The sequence below is a fragment of the Dipodomys ordii genome, unplaced genomic scaffold (genome assembly GCF_000151885.1).
Source record: "Dipodomys ordii isolate 6190 unplaced genomic scaffold, Dord_2.0 Scaffold8, whole genome shotgun sequence".
In the NCBI taxonomy this organism is placed as follows: Eukaryota; Metazoa; Chordata; class Mammalia; order Rodentia; family Heteromyidae; genus Dipodomys; species Dipodomys ordii.
This window is the reverse complement of record NW_012267224.1, coordinates 10,029,079-10,047,774: the sequence shown is the minus strand read 5'-3', so window position 1 is coordinate 10,047,774 and position 18,696 is coordinate 10,029,079. Positions and strand designations below refer to the sequence as shown.

The window sequence follows — 18,696 nt, the reverse complement described above, 5'->3', positions numbered from 1 at the left end:
TAGTTACTTTGCAGAGCAATAAATGAACCACAATAGAGCATGGGATTTTCACCTATCACGGGGGTCTCTGGAACTTAACTCCCAAGATGGGTGAGGGATCACTGCACTAGTGAGTGGAAGGGACACAGGTGTTACAAATTAGCTTTAATACTTCTATGGGGGAAGCATGGGGTAGGTGAAATAGGACTGCCATAGATGGACAACAGTTGAAGCTGGGAGAAAGAAGGAAACAAGGAGGCTCATTATACTATTTTATAAGTATTTGAAATTTTAACAGACTAATTCAAATCTAAGATGTATTTCCACAGTTTTCAAAAGTGTTAAAACAGCAATGTTAAAGTTAACTTACCCACATAAAGCCACCGGAAAAATGCCTTGAAATTCTTCATACTACTGTCTATAACTCTAAAAAGATAAACAAATCAGAAAAAAGGTCATGTGCAGTTCATGTAGTACTGTTCAACTGTCACAGAGTAAAATAAACCTTACTGTTCTACTTAGTCTTGTCAGGATTTAAGCCCTTAGAAGAGCAGATTTCACAAATCAAACATTATTACATTCCTAAAATTAAGGCAAACAAAAATAAAACACATCTCGATTCTTTCAAAAAATTAAGTAAATAAATGATATTATCTGGTTGTAACTGTCTTTCCAAAAAACTGAATCTTTCCCAGCATTCTGTGACATATGAATTCTTTTCCTAACTCTGCAAGTAAGTGAGGAAAAAAATTTTCCCACATTATTTTTTGTTAAAAAATTACTAGTCAGGGCTGGGAAGGTAGCTCAGTGGTAGAGCGCTTGTCTTGCATGCCTGAGGCCCTGGGTTCGATTCCCAGCACCACAAAAGCAAAAAGAAAAAAGCCGGAAGTAGTGCTGTGGCTCAAGTGGTAGAGCACTAGCCTTGAGCTGAAGAGCTGAGGGACAGCGCCCAGGCCCAGAGTTCAGGCCCCACGACTGGACCCCCCCAAAAAAAATTACTAGTCAGTAAAAAAAAAAACAAAAAAAAACACTGACTCCAAGAGGAAGTTACTACTATAAACTTATGTTATGTCACAATGTCTGATATCACTGGACATCATTTTATGAAGCTTAATTTTTAGTCCAACAAATAAACGAGGTCTCAAAAATTGAATTCTCTTGGATTTGACACAAATGAAAAAAGTTAAGTATTATAAATCAAACTCATCTTCATTTGGGTGAACTTTCTGAATACAGAGTTGAGTTCAATTTTTACAATCTCTTTAAGTTTACTTCTATGTGATAATTACAATAAGCAAATAATACCTGTACTGATTTTCCTTGAGGTCCTAAGACCTGAACCGAGGGCCTGTGCATACTAGACCACAGTGTGCCAGTGAGCTATGTTCCCAGCAGTACGAGTATTTTTTATGTTTCATAATATCACTGAGAGGTGGATCAGTATCATTCACCCTACTAGGAAATCAAAGACTGCAGCACTCCTATGATACCAAGCAAGGTAACTAAAATTCTCTTGCAGCACCAGGGAAAAACAAAGTTTCTCTGTGTTCTCCCTAACTAATATCTTCACCCCTACCTAACACAACCAGACCACACTAAAGCCCTCCCCCACTGCTCCTGTTCCTCCATCTGTAACCCTTCATAGAGGGTTACAGAGGGTTACACTATTCATAGTGAGCAGTAAGCCTAGAAAACTTAGTATTTCATATTTGCTCTCAGCAAATGTGATAAATTCCAAAAATATTCCAAAACACAGGAAAAGCAATGTCATTTTTCTCCTCTCACTTTGACTTCTGAGCAAGTGCTGGAGCTTTCACTTTCTAGGGCCTAATTATAATGACAGTGAACCGGAGGAAGCATATGTATTATAAACTTAGAAAAATAAAGAGTAAAGAACATATTAAAACTAGTTTCAGAAGTGCGGAATACTGGTGAGTGACAAAGCTTCCCAGGAGAGGCCAAGTGCAGACAGCTCAAAGACCAAACAGCCAGGAATGACAAGAGTCTGAGAAGCTTGGTGCTGGCGGTTCACGCCTCGTCCTAGATACTCAGGTGACTGAGATCTGAGGCCTGCACTTCAGACAGCCCAGGCAGGAAAATCCAGGAGATTCATAAACTCCAACTAACCACCAAAAGCCAGAAATGGAGCAAATGGTAGAATGCCAGCCTTGAGAAAAAAGCAAAGGGACAGCACTCAGGCCCTGGGTTCAAGTTCTGTGACTGGCACCAAAAAAAAAAAATCTGAGAAACAGCTCAACAGAGAGAGCAATTAAAACATATTCCTAACTGTATCTTACTGTACTAGACATATTAGCCAAATATAAATAGACTAAAAACTGAATCAAAGTTAAATTTGCTAGACTTGAAACTCTTTGTATGATTAAATAAATTTACAATCCTTTTGCCTTAGCATCCCAAGCACTGGGATTACAGGTATGTGTGTAAGGTTCTTATTAATTTCAAATATAAATATTCACAATCAATGATTCTAGGTAACCCATTACTTACTGAAGAAGTTCATTTGCCTTGAGTATAAAAGAACCCACAGCAGTAATAGCATCTAAAAGGAAAAAATATATATATAAATAAATAGTCCTTGTTAAATAAGTAAACTATATCTAACATATTCTGGTGAGAAATTAAATCACTACCTTCAATTCCCGTAGCATCCAGTCCAAGGGGTTTGTATTTTTGCTTCCATGAAGCCATTCCTTTCAGTTCACTCAAATGATACAATAAAGACTCTGAGCCACTAGCACAACAGGAGACATAGTATCATTACTTAGGGTGGTAGGCAGTAACTACCTTTCCTAACAGTTCCAATTTTTCAGAAATAAAAACTTAAGGTAACTATTTAATTTTCTTTCCGTTAAAAAAATTGTATCTCTAGTTCTGTAAACATAAGCACAATCATCTGGCTATCATCCACTGAAATGAATATACATGACAATAAGATTAAATTTTATATGATCAAATTATGTTTCACAGTCCTGGCACTATTTGGGGGGAGGGACAATGCTAGAGATGAAGCTAGGGCCTTGCATAAGCTAGCAAGTGCTCAACACTAAGCTACCCCTTAGCCCCAATCTTGGCACTTTAAAGACAGCCAGTAGGCAATCTTGTTCACCCATATCTACCCAATACTAAACAAATAGTTTTTGAGATCCAACTTTCTGTCAGACATTGTGCTAGATGCTAGGGCCAGAAAGGTGACAAGAATCAGGTCCTTGTGACCACGGAAATTACAGTGTAACAGGGGAGACAGGTCACAACCACACAATCATACAGTGTAATCTTCCCAATGGCCATAAATGCCTTGAGGGGAATGCATAGGGAAGGGTATAAGTAGAATCTGAGTTAATATGGGGACTGGTGAAAACTGCTCTGAGGGAGTGAACTGAGCTGAAAGCTGAAGATTCAAGAGCAGGGCAGGTGTTCATAAAGCAAGAAGGAGGCCCCCAAATCCGTGAGTGGGAGATGTCAAGTGTGGAAAGTAGAAGGCCTCTTATAAGAGCAATAGGAGCGTCTGTGAGAGGTATTCCATTGGATTTACTGAGGAATACACATTCTACAGGGATGGGGATATAGCTCACCAGAAGAGTGCTTGCCCAGCATATACAAGACCCTGGTTTTGACCCAGAGCATTGCAAGAAAATGAAAAAGAAGAGTAAAAAGACCAGACATTTGTGGAACAAAGTATAGAAAGACCAGTGCAGAAGGCACTACATAACGGGCTGTCTCCATATTTAAACTGAACATTCAGCATCCACTTGTAAAACTGTCACTCAAGCAGCTATGGATAGGAACAACACGAGACCTGGAACATTAAAAGGAATTGTGGCTCTGCCATGTACTAATTTTGGGCCAGCCATATAACTAATTCAGTTTCATCCTGGTAAAATGAGACTCAAAACAAAATTCTAGGGTGTTGAATAAAAAATACACAATATGTTTTACAAGATAAAATATACAACATACTCAATTTTCTCTGTGGAACAAAAAGAGGAATATACGCCCTATTTCAAAATATACCTTATAGTTTAGTGGGGGGGGGGAATCCAGATGGGAGACTTGCTTGGTGAAAAGATAGTGAAAAATTATTTCATGAAGCAGAATTAATCTTTACACTTGGGTGTGCCAAGGTTCCCCTTCAAATGCCAATGCAAAAATTTCAGCTAGGCACTATTCACAATAAATAGCTTATGCAGCCATTAGAAAAGATAAAATAATGGTATTCGCAGAGAAATGGATGGAACTAAAACGAATCAGTTTGAGTGAGGTAAGACTAGAGCAGAGAGACAAATAGCACATGTTCTCCCTGATATGAGGATGTTAAATCCAAAATGCAAGGAGATACCACAAAGTAAACAGGACTCAAGAAACAAAGGACATCTACTTAATCTCCCATATAATTTCTAAATGACTCCATGTTCTTGACCTCATATATGGTACATATGTGTACACATCTAAGGGAAGCTAGGAGGAGGGCACAGAATCAGAGGGAAACAGGTGAAAAAATACAACAGAGGGGCCCATCAGCTGCACTGGATATTGATGAAAATGAACTAAAGAACTCAAGGGAGGGAGGGAAGGAGAGGGAAAGAGGGAACAGCTAACACTAAGCAAAAGGAAAGAAATATATTTATCACCCAAAGCAGAAGAAATATTGCCAAAGCTCATATAATTCACAAACTTTATAGACCAAGATAATGACAATTTGCCTTGCAAAGGTTAAAATGTGTTTGTGACTTTAACTAAGTATCACTATCCTACAGTACTATGAAATTTGTGAAATTTATATAATCACTTAATCTCAAAAAAAATTATTATTAAAAAAAAATTTCAGAGAAGTGGCACTGTAGCTCAAGTGGTAGAGCGCTTGCCCTGAGCTGAAGAGCTGAGGCCCAAAGTTCAAGCCCCACAACCAACAAAAAAAAAAAAATTTCAGCTAGGAAAGATTCCAGAAGAAAATGCCAGACAATAAAGGTAAGTTTTCAGAAAGACCAAAGCAATGCCCATCATCTTCATACCTCTGCAAATGACTTATAACCAACTTCTGAATACTGGAATATGATGACTCTATCGACTGGCCAAGCTTTTTTAAGCCCTAATTAAGAGAGGAAAATATATTAGCACTCAACTAGGAGAATATATGCCATTCCAAAAAAAAAAAGAAAAGAAAAAATTTAAGACTGCATTCACAGCTACTTAAGTACACAAATATTTTAACAGCACCTTTACAGTTTGCTGGTTCATCAAAAGGGTCTGAAGTTCAGCACTACAATGAAAAAGGATGTTTTAGTCATTTCTCCATCCAAAATCTGTACACATTGCTTAAAATCATAGATTTCAAAGAAAAAACAGAATTTTGGAACAAAGTAAAACTACCCTCAACAAAAATACAACTTTCTTTAAAAAATACACCTTTCTTTTATATACAGAAAGAAACAAAAACATAACCCAAACACACTTAAGTACACATGAGGATACACTGCATATTAAAAAGGACTTGGCTTAGTAAAGCAAAGGGCAATGCTCACTAAGCCATATTGTACCAATCTAAACATTTAGGAAAAGGATGGCAGAGGTTTCCACAAAGCACCACAGAAATCACATCTGAAACATGGGAGGTAATAAATGAAAACCATAAAAAATAACTCCAGAAGTAAATACAGATTAACCTTTTCATGCTCTTAAGATGGGGAAAGTTCTAAGATACCAAAAAGAACAAGTTTAGTTTGGCTACATAAAAACTAAAACTTCTATACAAAATGATCACATTAACCCAAAAGGGTGTATCCAAAAACCTACAGATGTATACTTCTAAAACTCTTTATATACCAGAATTTTCTATTTCATTTGGACAAATGAATTATTTGTTTTTATTTACTTCTAAAATAAATTGATTTAAAAAGTGGGGAGAGGGGTGAAGCAGGGCATCAGTGGCTCATCCCTGTAATCTTTGCTACTCAGGAGGCTGATATCTAAGGATTATGATTCAAAGACAGCCCAGACAGGGCTGAGAAGGTAGCTCAGTGGTAGAGTGCTTGCCTTGCATGCATGAGGCCCTGGGTTCGATTCCTCAGCACTACATAAGCAAAAAGCCTGGAGTGGTGCTGTGGCTCAAGTGGTAGAGCGCTAGCCTTGAGCTGAAGAGCTCAGGGACAGGGATTAGGCCCAGAGTTCAGGCTCCAGGACAGAAAAAAAAAAAAAAAAGGCCCAAACAGAGAAGTCCCTGTGAGAGTCTTATTTCCAGTTAACCACTCAATAAACTGGAAGCAGGGATGTGGCTCAAAGTGGTAGAGCGAAAAGATCTTAAGGACAGCACATAGGCCCTGAGTTCAAGCCCCACAACCAATCAGGGGAGAGGGGAGGGAAAAGGAGGAGTTTATTACCTTGCCTTCCCCCACAACAGCAAGTGCATAAATTCATCCTGTACTGATGTAGTTGTGTTCTTTTCCTAGATAAAATAAAAAGAAATATGTGATACGTGTTTTGCAGCTTATAAAGTACATCTACTCACTATTCTTTCCTCTGTCTCTCTCAAGCCCCTATACACAGGAAACATCTGAGGTTCAGTGACTGGAGACAACCAGTCAGCTGTTTCAATAGCTTCCTCATTCCCAAAGCCCACCCACTGCATTATATTATTCCAGTGGTGGAAGAGTCAGCTATGGATCTGATATGGTTTGTCCCCCAACGGTTCATGTATTATGATGCTGCTGAGGTAGTAGAATCTTTAAGAGGTAAGGCATACTGGGAGGTGGTTAGGTCACTGGGGGTGCTGCTATGTGAAGAAAATGTAGTTTTCATAGGAACCTGGTTAGATCCTGCAGAGTGAGTTGTTCTAAAAGAGCAAGACCACCCTTCTCCACTTTCTGGTTCCTGGGTCACAAGGTGATCCCTCTGCCAAGATGCCATCTCCCAGAGGAAGAAAATAACAGAGCCACACAATCTGGGACTTCTAGTCTACAAAACTAGAAGTTACATAAACCTCTTTTCTGTATACATTATCCAAGTTCAGGTACTTTGTTATAGTAACAAAACCTAATATAGAGTCCCTTTTGCAAATATTTTCTGTGAAAATAGTTGTTGGGCCAAGCTGTCTGAAGAAATTATGGTCTTAACCTTTCATAAATTAAACTGACTTTTCTCATATAGCATATGAAGCAAATAGACTTTTAAACTCTTTCCACGGGAAATGTCAGTTACATTACCTGCACAAACTTAGTGAGACGAGAATCCATCTGCATCAGTATTTCTTCCCATGCTTCACACATACATGTCAGTGACAAATTTATATACTATTAGCAAAAAGAAGAAAATATTTTAAACCCACATTCTACCTAATATGTGCTTCTTAAGGTCACAAAGAAATCCAGAACTTACTTTCAATCACTCTAATTAACTTAGTTAAGCCAAAGGAAAAGAAAAGGCCATAGCCAACCTTTGGTAACTTCTTTTTTTTCCAATTGTGGGGCTTGAACTTGTGATCTGGGGACTGTCCCTGAGCTCTTTTACTCAAGGTTAGCTCCCTACCACCTTGAACCACTATTTTCTGGTGGTTAACTGGAGCTAAGAGTCTCATAGATTTTACTGCCTGAGCTGGCCTTGAACCATATCCTAAGATCTCAGCCTCTTGAGTAGCTAGGATTACAGGTGTAAGCCACCAGGGTCTAACTGTTTGGTAACAACTATTTTTACCAAAGAATCAATGATTCTTAGAACTTTACAAAGGAACTTTTTTTATACTTACATTTTATTGTAAAGGTGATGTACAGAGGGGTTACAGTTACGTAAGAAAGGTAATGAGTACATTTCTTTTTGCACAGTGTTACCCCTTCCTTCATTTCAAAAGAACATTTTTTTTTTTACAATGTCTGCAGCCAAATTTATCCCCAGGCCCCAAAGCAAGGGATCTGGGGCCCATGGGCTACAAGCTTGCTGTGGCAGTCACCTGGGCCAGCCCCCACCATGGCAGGATGGGAGTTGAATTTGACTTGACTGCAATCAAAAGAACATTTCTGTACCTAGTAAAACAAACATCTTTTACATTATTTAAGCTGTGTTTTATTACACTGTCAAAATGTTGGTTTGTTCAACTATTAAACTGTCAGAGGACCCTTAAAAGATTCCGACCCCTCGTAACGTTTGCTATCAAGTAAATTAATGGCTGTGGTAGAACAATAATGATAAAAATGGCCTCAACTCGACTGGGAAGGTGGCTCAGTGGTAGAGTGCCTTGCATGCATGAGGCCCTGGGTTCAATTCCTCAGCACCACATAAGCAGAAAAAGCTGGAAGTGGTGCTGTGGCTCAAGTGGTAGAGCACTAGCCTTGAGCTGAAGAGCTGAGGGACAGCGCCCAGGCCCAGAGTTCAGACTGGCAAAAAAAAAAAAAAAAAAAAAAAGGCCTCAATTCTTTACAGTTCTTCCATCCTGACTTATTCTCCTCACCTTGCACCTGGCTGCCCTATAGCTTGCTCTAACTGAACATAGCAGAAACAACACTACTGAGGCAGGGCCTTCAAGATGTTTATACATCTTGACTGGCACTTTTTTTTTGAGGGGAGGGAGAGGGAGACAGGATCTTGTTATATAGCCCAGGCTGGCCTCACGCTTGCTATATAGCTCAAGTTGATATAATACTCTTGCTTGAGCCTCCCTATTGCTGGATTATAGAAGTGTCTCACCAACCACAGTTCAACTTACACTCTTATTTATTTATTTAATTTTTTGCCAGTCCTGGGCTTGAACTTGGCCTGAGCACTGTCCCTGTGATTCTTTTGTTCAAGGCTGTCACTCTGCCATTTAAGCCACTGCTCCAGTTCTAGCTTTTTTTGTGTACATGGTACTGAGGAATTGAACCCAGGGCTTCATGCACGCGAGGCAAGCATTCTACCACTGAGACACATTCCCAGCCCTCAATGTGTACTCTTGAAACCTTTGCTGCCACTACATTAGAAACAACCCAGGACTAGCTGGCTAGAAGATGAGGGATGCAGGGCAGAGGCAAAGCCATTTCAGCCAGGGACACATATCAGCTTGCATGATCAGGCTGGGTGATATGAGCCATACCAGGTACAGATCACCACAACTTTCTGGCTGAGTTTAGTCCAAACTGCTAACCTACAAAATTATTACTAATTTGGGGTATCTTTCTTATGAGCAAAAACTAAAATCATAAAAAGACTATTTTATTTGCAATAAAATATAAGTAACATTTTATTAATAGGAACATTTAAAAAGATTGACTACTTTTTCCCTTTCATTTGGAGGTGATAAACAGGATTGGATGAGTAGATTAATTAAATTACTTTTTCTTGCTTTAATAAATATTGTAAGATTAGCAGAATAGATATCCAACTGCCTTTAGTTTTAAAAAATAAAATTACAAAGGTTATAGTAAACACTTCTAGAAAGCAAGTGATGAATAAATACCTGCAACAGAGCTGAAATGTGAGTAAACTTCCTGGCCATCCGAGTTACTTCAGGTAAGAAGGAGTAGAGCAGATTGGTTTCAAGCTGAAAAACAAGAATAAATTGAGTCATAATCAGATGTATTTACTTTTTTAAAGATAAATTGTTCCCGTAAAACACACACACACACACACACACACACACACGCATGCACACACGCACGCATGTGCACGCGCACACGTGTCATCCTCTAACTTAAAGAGGAGCAAAGATCTAACTAAGTATCAGGAAGACCAAATCAGAATTCTGCCCCCTTTCAAACGTAACCAAGTTGGAGGCATCAGAACCAAGGGAAGGCATCAAAAGGCATTAAAATACTACTGGTAAAAACAAAGAAAATACCCCTTACCAGTTATATCACACAGAAGTTGTCATTTAAAAAAAAATCTATTAATAGCTGGGAATGTGGCTTAGTGGTAGAGTGCTTGTCTTGCATGCATGAAGCCCTACATTTGATTCCTCAGTACCACATAAACAGAAAAAGCCAGAAGTGGCACTGTAGCTCAAGTAGTAGAGTGTCAGCCTTGAGCAAAAGAAGCTCAGGGACAGTGCCCAAGCCCTGAGTTCAAGCCCCAGGAAAAAAAAAAAAAAACTTTTACAAATTTCACAGAAAAAAAAGAGTTGCTCTATTATAGCACAAATACAGCCTGGTGATCACAGTTTCTCAGCCTTAAGACACAAATGTGTACTACCACTGTTGTGAATTCTATGTCTAGGGTGCTCTGGAACACTGAACAGCATGCTATTGAAGACACTAAGCAGTCCTCACATCTTCTATCCTTTTGTTCTACTTTGTTTGAAAATTCACACATACTTAGGATAAACATATAGGATTTTCAGAGGAAACACTAGGGAAGTTTTCTTGGCAAAGCAAAGGTACAATCTAAATAACAGGAGCCCAAACAGTTTCCTAATCTTATTATGTATGCTACACACAATAAAAGAGCTCTCACCAATACTTAAATGTTTTACACAAAAAGCATGTGTTAAGAGCAGAGCCTAATGGTGCACACCTGTAATCCCAACACTTGGGAGGCTAAAGCAGGAGAACCTGAAGTTCTAGGCCAGTCTGGATTACTGAGCAAGCCTTCCTCTCATTAGAAGGAGAAAAAAGGCACAGAACCTGAAGGCAGACTGCCTAGCATCACTTTCCAATTCTGAGCTTTTGTATGTGCCCAGTACTTTCTTCAGGTATAATAACAGTGCCTATCCATATGTTCTTGTGTTTAAGGCTCTAAGGGCTTGGCATATAATAAATGGTGAATATCAGCCTTTATTATTACTAATAACTGCGTCCCAAGAAAATGCTCAAAACCAAGAAATTCTGTTATAGGAACCAATTTGTAGGGCCATGATCATCAAAACATTGTTTTTATGTGGAAAATAATAGTACTACAACAGCATTTAATATATACAATTTAGAAACTCCACGTAGATGTTTTATTTTGCTGCCCATTAGAATACAGTGAGACATGGATACAAACCCACAGGGGTGGGGACCCAGCTCAGTGGTGGACAGCATGCTAGTATGTCCTGTCAACCCTCAGCACCAACCACCCCTAAAAAACAACAGAAAAACTAAAACATATTCTTAATCTCTACAATTATGAAGTTCCAGTACATACCTGAAAGTATGAAACCTCTGAAGCACCACCAGTGGAAACCTCTGCGACCACTGATAATGACTTCAAATCACTTGATAGACACAATGCAAGACAAGTGCCAGCAATCTGCAAAATAATCACACACCCTCATACATGTGGTATCACTGCTAGGGTGCACTTTGTAATACTGGAAGCAACAATTTATACACAACTTTAGAAAGCTGTGACACACACTTCTGGTTTCAGCTATACTCATGTTGCAGGTAAAGGTAGGTAAAGCAGGTAAAGGACTCCTCCTAGTCACAAAGACCTATAAACATCAAAACTTCTGATCCCAATCCCATCAACAGTTGCACATCAAAGGTTGATGAACAAACAAATTTCCTGAAGGTTATGATATTGTCTACACCTTGGGGAATTGTGAGAGCAAGATGAAAAAGGCTATGAAGACTGATTTAGCAGAAGTAGGAGACTCAGTACTCAACAAAGAGTGGCTTCCGATAGCTTTCATTAGGCTCCAGTTAAATCACAGTCAAATGGATCATATCAGTCTTTTCATTAAAGGAAAAAGCTTGACTAATTCCACCAAAAGTTTCTCATCTCTATAGTAATATCATCATTATTTTAGCTTAAAAAATCCTCTAATTATTTAAAAACAAATTGAAACTGAAAAAATAAAAAAAACTTACTATGTTATTCTTATTCCATAAGTAAACTAGCCACTATATTTTAAGAGAAATAATAGAGGAAACCTAAAAGAAAAACTCACCCCTGTGACTCGAGCAATTTTGAACATCCCATAAGCATAAAGCTCAATATATCCAGAGCTTCCTCCAAGGACAAGAATATTTAACCTAATAAAAAAATGTAACAAGCAAAGAACCAGTGAACAACACAGATGATTGTGGGTGTTTTTATATTTGTTGATTTTATTTCTACACTATCTTTAAAAAATAATTAGCATGAACTTATAATACAAAAGTGTTACACTGTGATATTTACATGAATATAATATACTTTGATCAAATTTACTCCTAATCTATATTACTCTTTCTTAACTATCCTCCCTCCCTATCTATTCCTTCCTAAGTTTCTGGAGGGCTTCATGATGGTATTGTCATACATATATATTCACCTTGCCTCACCATCTCTTTTTCCTTTCTCCCTCCTGCTGGTTCCTCTTCTCGCTTTTAGATGGTTTTTTCAGCCAAAATATCAACTGTTACTGCTTTCATCTAATCTGAGTGCTAAAATTCCTCTTCAGGGAAAACTGATACACTAAGCAAACACAGCAACTCTCAATATTCAATCACAGCAGGCCATTTCTTTTGTTTCCGAAGAACAATATATATTTCTTATAGCTAACATTAAGCATTTATAGTAACATAACATACTAATAATTGTATTCACATACAGCCAATAACAAAACAGTTTTATCATGGATATGACACAATGAAGAACTTGGATAATTAAAATTGAAATTTTAAAAATTCTAGTACTATCCCCTTTTACTTATTAAAAACAAGTATACTGCATTACTGCTAACACATGAAACAAAGAACGAGCACACAGTAAAAACAGCAAGACGGTGACATCCATTATTTGAAGATACTGAGTGTCTACAATGAGATAACGTAACAAAAGATTTGCTCCTGAAACTTTGGAAATGTTCCTCCAATATGAAAAGTGACTTAAAGAAATCAGACTTATTTAAATTAGATTTACCTGACATCTCCCAAGAGTTTAATAATTTCATCAGAATTCTCCTCACTACAATATAAAAATAAATTGAGTCATCTTTCAGCCATGTTCTTTCAACTAAAAAAAACATTATTTTATTTGAAAACAACAAAAAAGTATATCTTACCTAAATATTTTTGAGGTGCTGCTATAACTGAGAGAAAAGAGAGACAAAGGGAAAATGATGCACATGAGAGAAGTATGTACCAGTATTTAAAGCAGATTAACCTGCAAGATTAAGTCCAAAGAAATACAACTCTGATACTTACTTTTTTGGTAATGTGGGCAGCTTAGGTAAGAGAAGGTTTGACTCATCTTCAGCATTATAGAAGGATGTTAGAACACTAAAAGTAAGGGGAACCAGGCATTACACAAACAGTAAAAGTTACTTCTCTTTCTATTAAAAATATCTATTTTTAAAGACTCATTCCATAACATTAAGAAGTAAACATATGCCAGACACCCTGGCTCATGGCTCATGCCTATAATCCTAGCTACTCAGGAGGCTGAAATATGAGGATCACCATTCAAAGCCAGTCCAGGGGAAGGTGGCTCAGTGGTAGAGCGTTTGCCTTGCATGCATGAGGCCCTGGGTTCGATTCCTCAGCACCACATAAACAAAAAGAAAAAAGCCGGAAGTGGCACTGTGGCTCAAGTGGTAGAGTGCTAGCCTTGAGCTGAAGAGCTAAGGGACAACGCCCAGGCTCTGAGTTCAGGCCCCACGACTGGACCCCCAAAAAAACCAAAAAACAAAGCCAGCCCGGGCAGAAAAGTCAGTGAGACTCTTATCTCCAATAAACCACCAGAAAACCAGAAGTGGTGCTGTGGCTCAAGTGGTAGAGGGCTATCCTTGAGCTAAAGAGCTCAGGAACAGAGCCCAGGCCCAGAGTTGAAGCCTCACAACCAACAACAACAACAAAAAGTAAAGATATGGCACAAATAGTTTACCTGTCTAATAATCACAAATAAGAAATGATAAAAACAGAAATTTCTTTTGTTTGTAAAAACAAATGGACCTACTGTTATTCAACAGTTTTCTTGGGCTGGGAAGGTGGCTCAGTGGTAGAGCGCTTGCCTTGCATACATGAGGCCCTGGGTTCCATTCCTCAGGACCACATAAGCAGAAAAAGCTGGAAGTGGTGCTGTGGCTCAAGTGGTAGAGCACTCGCCTTGAGCTGAAGAGCTGAGGGACAGCGCCCAGGCCCAGAGTTCAGGCCCCACGACCAGACTCCCCCCCCCAAAAAAAAAAGTTTTCTTAGCATAAAATACCTTCAACCAGATGCCTGTAATCCTAGCTGCAACAAGAGGCTGAGATCTGAGGACCATGGTTCAAAGCCAGCCTGGGCAGGAAAGTCTGTGGGTCTCTTATCTCCCATTAACCACCAGAAAACAGGAAGTGGAGCTGAGCCTCAAAGTAACAGAGCACTAGCCTTGAGCATGAAAGCTTAGGAACAGCACTTAGGCCCTGAGTTCAAGCTCTCATGACAGATAAAAACAAAAACAAAAACACACCAAAAAAAATCCACCTTTCATATATACTCAGTATTGGGATACTGAAAATATATGATTTTTTAACTCAAATCTAAGAAATTTTGCTACTAAAAGTAACTTTAGAGAACAGTGCAATTAATATATCATTTAATTACTGGTTCTATGGCTTACATACATTTGCCATCTGACAAGACAGCAGGTACAAGAGACTATATCATAAACTTTGCAACAGTCTCAGTAGCTGGGATAATAGCATGTGGGTTTATAGGCATGTGCTACTGCGCTTGGCTTATAAATAGGTTTATTTCCCCTTGTCATTCTCAAATAAGACTGGAAACAGATAAGCTAGCAAATGAAAGAATGGGAACTTAGAAGTATTTTTCACACTTTTACACAAAGTAGCTGTCCTGAGTTTCTAGACTTAACAGGAAACAATTCTAAACCATGAGTACCAAGTATTGAGAACACAGTTAGCAAGTAAGTGAGCTGGGATAGGAAGTACACATATGGTCTGCTTCTCTCACTTTCTAGAAGATTCACTGATTACCTGATGATGGATTAATCATTGTGGGTTCATGTATATTTCAAATGCCAGGCTACCTCCTTGTTATCTATTTCTTTCAGGCCCTTCATCAAGTTGTCAGTTAACAGTCAGGATTTACAAATTTATTTGATATCAAGTTAGTAAAATTTAATCAGTAAGGAGAAGGTGAGGGGAAAAAAAAGTATTTTTTTGAGGGGGGGATGGTTGGTAGCGGGGCTTGAACTCTGGGCCTTTAACTCTAGCCTGGGTACTGTCCCTCAGCTCTTCAGCTCAAGGCGAGTGCTCAACCACTTAAGCCACAGTGCCAATTCTGGTTTTGTGGTAGTGAATTGGAGATAAGAGTCTCATGGACTTTCCTGCTCAGGCTGGCTTTGAGCGGTGATGCTCAGATCTCAGCCTCTTGAATAGCTAGGATTACAGGCGTGAGCCACAGGCTCCCCGCAGAAAAGTAAATTTTTTATCCTCCCTTCCCCAAATTCAACATCACCCAGATTCACTAGCCCCTCAGTCTACCTTTACTGTAAGCTTTACTTGGCTACACAGAGTAAGGCAAAGGGTTTTCATTAGACAAGGAAAAGACAGGATCCTGGATACAAGAAAAATAACCCATGCAACATCAGAACAGAATGCTCAACTTAGTACTTTCCGTACTCCAAGAATATTTACTAAGACACAGAAGACCAAACTCTTGACAAAATAACTTGACAGAACAGGAGAGGGGGGCCTCCATTTCCCAGTCAGTAAATTTGTTGTTGCTTTTGTCTGCTCTTGAGACAGAGTCTTACATGATCACTCACTCATGACGTGGCCTAGGACTACAACTCTCCTGTACCAATCTCCTAAGAGGTGAGATTACCACCACACCCAACTAGTAATTTTATTTAATGTTTACATCAATGAAACCAACTAATAAAAATAATTCCAAAGAGGAGAAAAATCTTAACCTTTTCAGGCGTCATTACTGTACTAACAATGTTTTCAGAAAAAAAGAAAACGAAATATTAAAATATTTTATCTTCAGGAAGGGAAAACAGAGGGGAGAAGGAAGTGAAGGAAGGAATGGCATTGTCCAAAAGAGAAATGTATGCATTACCTGAACTGTGAAACGGTAACCCCGCTATATAACAAAGTAAAATCATATTTAAAAACAAATTTTATCTTTATAAACTGAACAAAATTTAAACGCAATGTATACATGCTCATAATATTTAAGACACTCATTTCCATCCTAATAAATGGAAATTCCAGCGGAGGCAAGAGGATCACAAATCAAAGTTAGCCTTGACCTGTCACACCCACCCACAAACAAGGTCCTAACAATTTCATGAGTGGGTATCTCTGGTCACTCTACCTGCTTTCCACAGTCACTTCCATCCAATGCATACAGGAAACTGGAGCCTCCACAGAAAAAGAGTGCAAGCTTTCAGGTTTTTCCACATCACACAAAATAATTTTCTTGGTGTCAGCAAGAGCAAAGGCCAAAACTAAAACAAGATAAGCAGATAATCAGAATAAATTAGTGTACTATTTGAGAAAAACAGTCATAGAAATTACTTGACCTAAAGATCCTTCCTAGGCAACAATGCTTGATAAGAAATGTACTCATTATCTTGCCCATGTAATTGTAACCCCTCTGTACAGTATTTTCACAGTTTTAAAAAAAAAAAGATCCTTCCTATTTCATAAAGAGATTTCTGCAGACAGTTCTGTTATCACATAAGCTTATTTTTAAGTGCTCAGAACTATATAAGCAATTTACTATTTTCTCATGTATCAAATATCTTAAATATCAAAGTCTCTAGATTGGAGCTCTGTTGTCAAGTAGAAAATACACCCCAGGACCCAACACACAATTTACTGTATTATCAAGCTGGTTCCATAAACATTAGTTTAAACAACAACAACAAAAACTGAAACAAAACAGAAGCGATCCCATCTGTTGTGTTCTTGGAAGGTTTTTTTGTTTCTATCTCACAGTGGAAAAATCAGACTAGCAAACACTCATGCATCCTCTTCTTCTGACTGGGGATGAAATACTTAGTACAGTTTCTCTACTTCAGTCATGAATGTCTTCTTGTTTTTGCCAGTCCTGGGGCTTTAACTCAGGCCCTGTGTGCTATCCCTGAGTTTGTTCTCAAGGCTAGTGCTCTATCACTTGAGCCAGAGTGCCATTTCTGTCTTATTATGAGTAGTTTATTGGAGATAAGGGTCTCATGGACTTTTATGCCCAGACTGGTTTCAGATCCTTAAATCTCAGCCTCCTGAGCAGGTAGGATTTCAGGTGTGAGCCACCAGAGCCCAGCACAAATATCTTTTTAACATACCCCCAACTTAAGGATTTCAATATAGGAGAAATTAGTTTCATTGCATACAACTATAATCAACTTTGCTGGATGTGGGAGCTCTAGCTCCTTTCTTTCTTTTTTTTTTGTGTCTAAAAGATGATATTGTGAATGGTCTCATAAGGCACTTCGCACAAATAAGTAATAAGTTCAGGCTTAAAAACGGATGACTAATCAGGGAGAAGTTGAAATGCACTCGAGACAGCTGTTGGATCTAGCTCCTTTCTTAAGAGGGGAAAATAATTTTAAAATAATCATTACCTAACAAAAAATATGCTACTGTCAAAAAATAAGAGACATAGGTTTTTAAGGCTATAGATTTATCAGTAGAGAACATGTCTACCATGCAGAAAGACCTGAGTTCAATCCACAAACATAGGAAGAAAGAAAAAAGTTTCAAAAACCCTCTAGCTTTGTACACATTCTACTCATATTCTGAGTAAAAGGAGTACAGAATGACTATACTATTTTGAAAGCATTTTTGGAAATTTTACTTCTAGTAATTAATCTAAGGAGTATTACACAGAGTTATTCCAAGTACTCAGAATGTTTATACAACATTGCTTATAAAAGCCCAAAACTGACAATTATCTAAAACCACCATATTTAGTCATATTTAGTAAATTATAATATATAAAAATAGTGAATTGCTATGCAGTCATTTAATATTAATGTGATAAATCTATATTCAACCAAAAAGAAAAAAATTATGTACGAAAATAGGAAGCATCATTAACTTTAAAAAAATTGTATCGTTATTATAAAGGTGATGTACAGAGGGGTTACAGCTCACTGACTTAATGAAAGTGCACACATAGATCTCTATTTGCACGTATCTTATCAAGCAACGTGGAAAAGTGTTCACCAAAATAAAAGCAGTTGCTACTTTTCAGTGATAAGCTTTCAAAGAATTTTAAGTCCTTACATTTACCTAGAAAAAAATTAAGCAATAAAGAATATATATTCACTTTATAAAAGCAATTCGCTTTTTTCTTAGAGTACTAATGATGCAGACAAAGTTGACACTAGGATTTAGTAGTTTACAGAGCTGACTGTATGTGTACCACAGCTCAGAAAAGGACTTTCACTGTGAAACACCTGGCAGAGAAGTTCAGTCATCATAGCCCTACCAGCCACGATAGAAGAGGTTGCAAGAGGCAAAAGACCACACAGAAATGAAAGAACTAGAGTCAGAGCAGGGGGTCCTCCTGTGTGACCTACTTATTTACATTATGCATATCATACTCACACTTATTCATACATATTCATAAGAATGCTTTATGAGCCTGTACAATTACCACTAAAATAAAAGGCCATGATGGCACTGATTAGACTGGCAAACGGAAGCTGGTGCCTGACCAAAGGGTAGAGGACAGGAGTATTGAAAGAACAAAGTTAGAGTTTGCTGCAGTTATCTTTGCCAAGAAGCCACATTTTTCCAAAGAGATATCTCCAACAGACAGAATTCGAGCTATGAAAAATGTTAAACCATTAAAAAAATTCCAAAGGACAGGGCTG

The 18,696-nt window shown here is 38.2% G+C and overlaps 1 protein-coding gene across 4 annotated transcripts in view; it reads right to left on the bottom strand.

Annotated features, from left to right (window-relative positions):
• The window catches only part of Anapc4 (anaphase promoting complex subunit 4), a 46,637-nt gene that overhangs the window by 22,594 nt on the left and 5,347 nt on the right, over positions 1-18,696 (bottom strand). For 3 of the 4 annotated variants that reach the window (XM_013009118.1, XM_013009116.1, XM_013009119.1), the window contains exons 3-16: positions 16,188-16,320; positions 13,071-13,145; positions 12,929-12,955; positions 12,787-12,831; positions 11,831-11,915; positions 11,083-11,187; positions 9,419-9,502; positions 7,197-7,283; positions 6,375-6,439; positions 5,215-5,257; positions 5,010-5,086; positions 2,631-2,731; positions 2,488-2,539; positions 350-405 (exon numbers count right to left, since the gene is read on the bottom strand). In XM_013009118.1, the coding sequence (XP_012864572.1) occupies positions 350-405; positions 2,488-2,539; positions 2,631-2,731; positions 5,010-5,086; positions 5,215-5,257; positions 6,375-6,439; positions 7,197-7,283; positions 9,419-9,502; positions 11,083-11,187; positions 11,831-11,915; positions 12,787-12,831; positions 12,929-12,955; positions 13,071-13,145; positions 16,188-16,320 (1,035 nt within the window). The remainder of the gene's footprint in view (positions 1-349; positions 406-2,487; positions 2,540-2,630; positions 2,732-5,009; positions 5,087-5,214; positions 5,258-6,374; positions 6,440-7,196; positions 7,284-9,418; positions 9,503-11,082; positions 11,188-11,830; positions 11,916-12,786; positions 12,832-12,928; positions 12,956-13,070; positions 13,146-16,187; positions 16,321-18,696) is intronic. The other variant, XM_013009117.1, reaches the window with a different exon arrangement.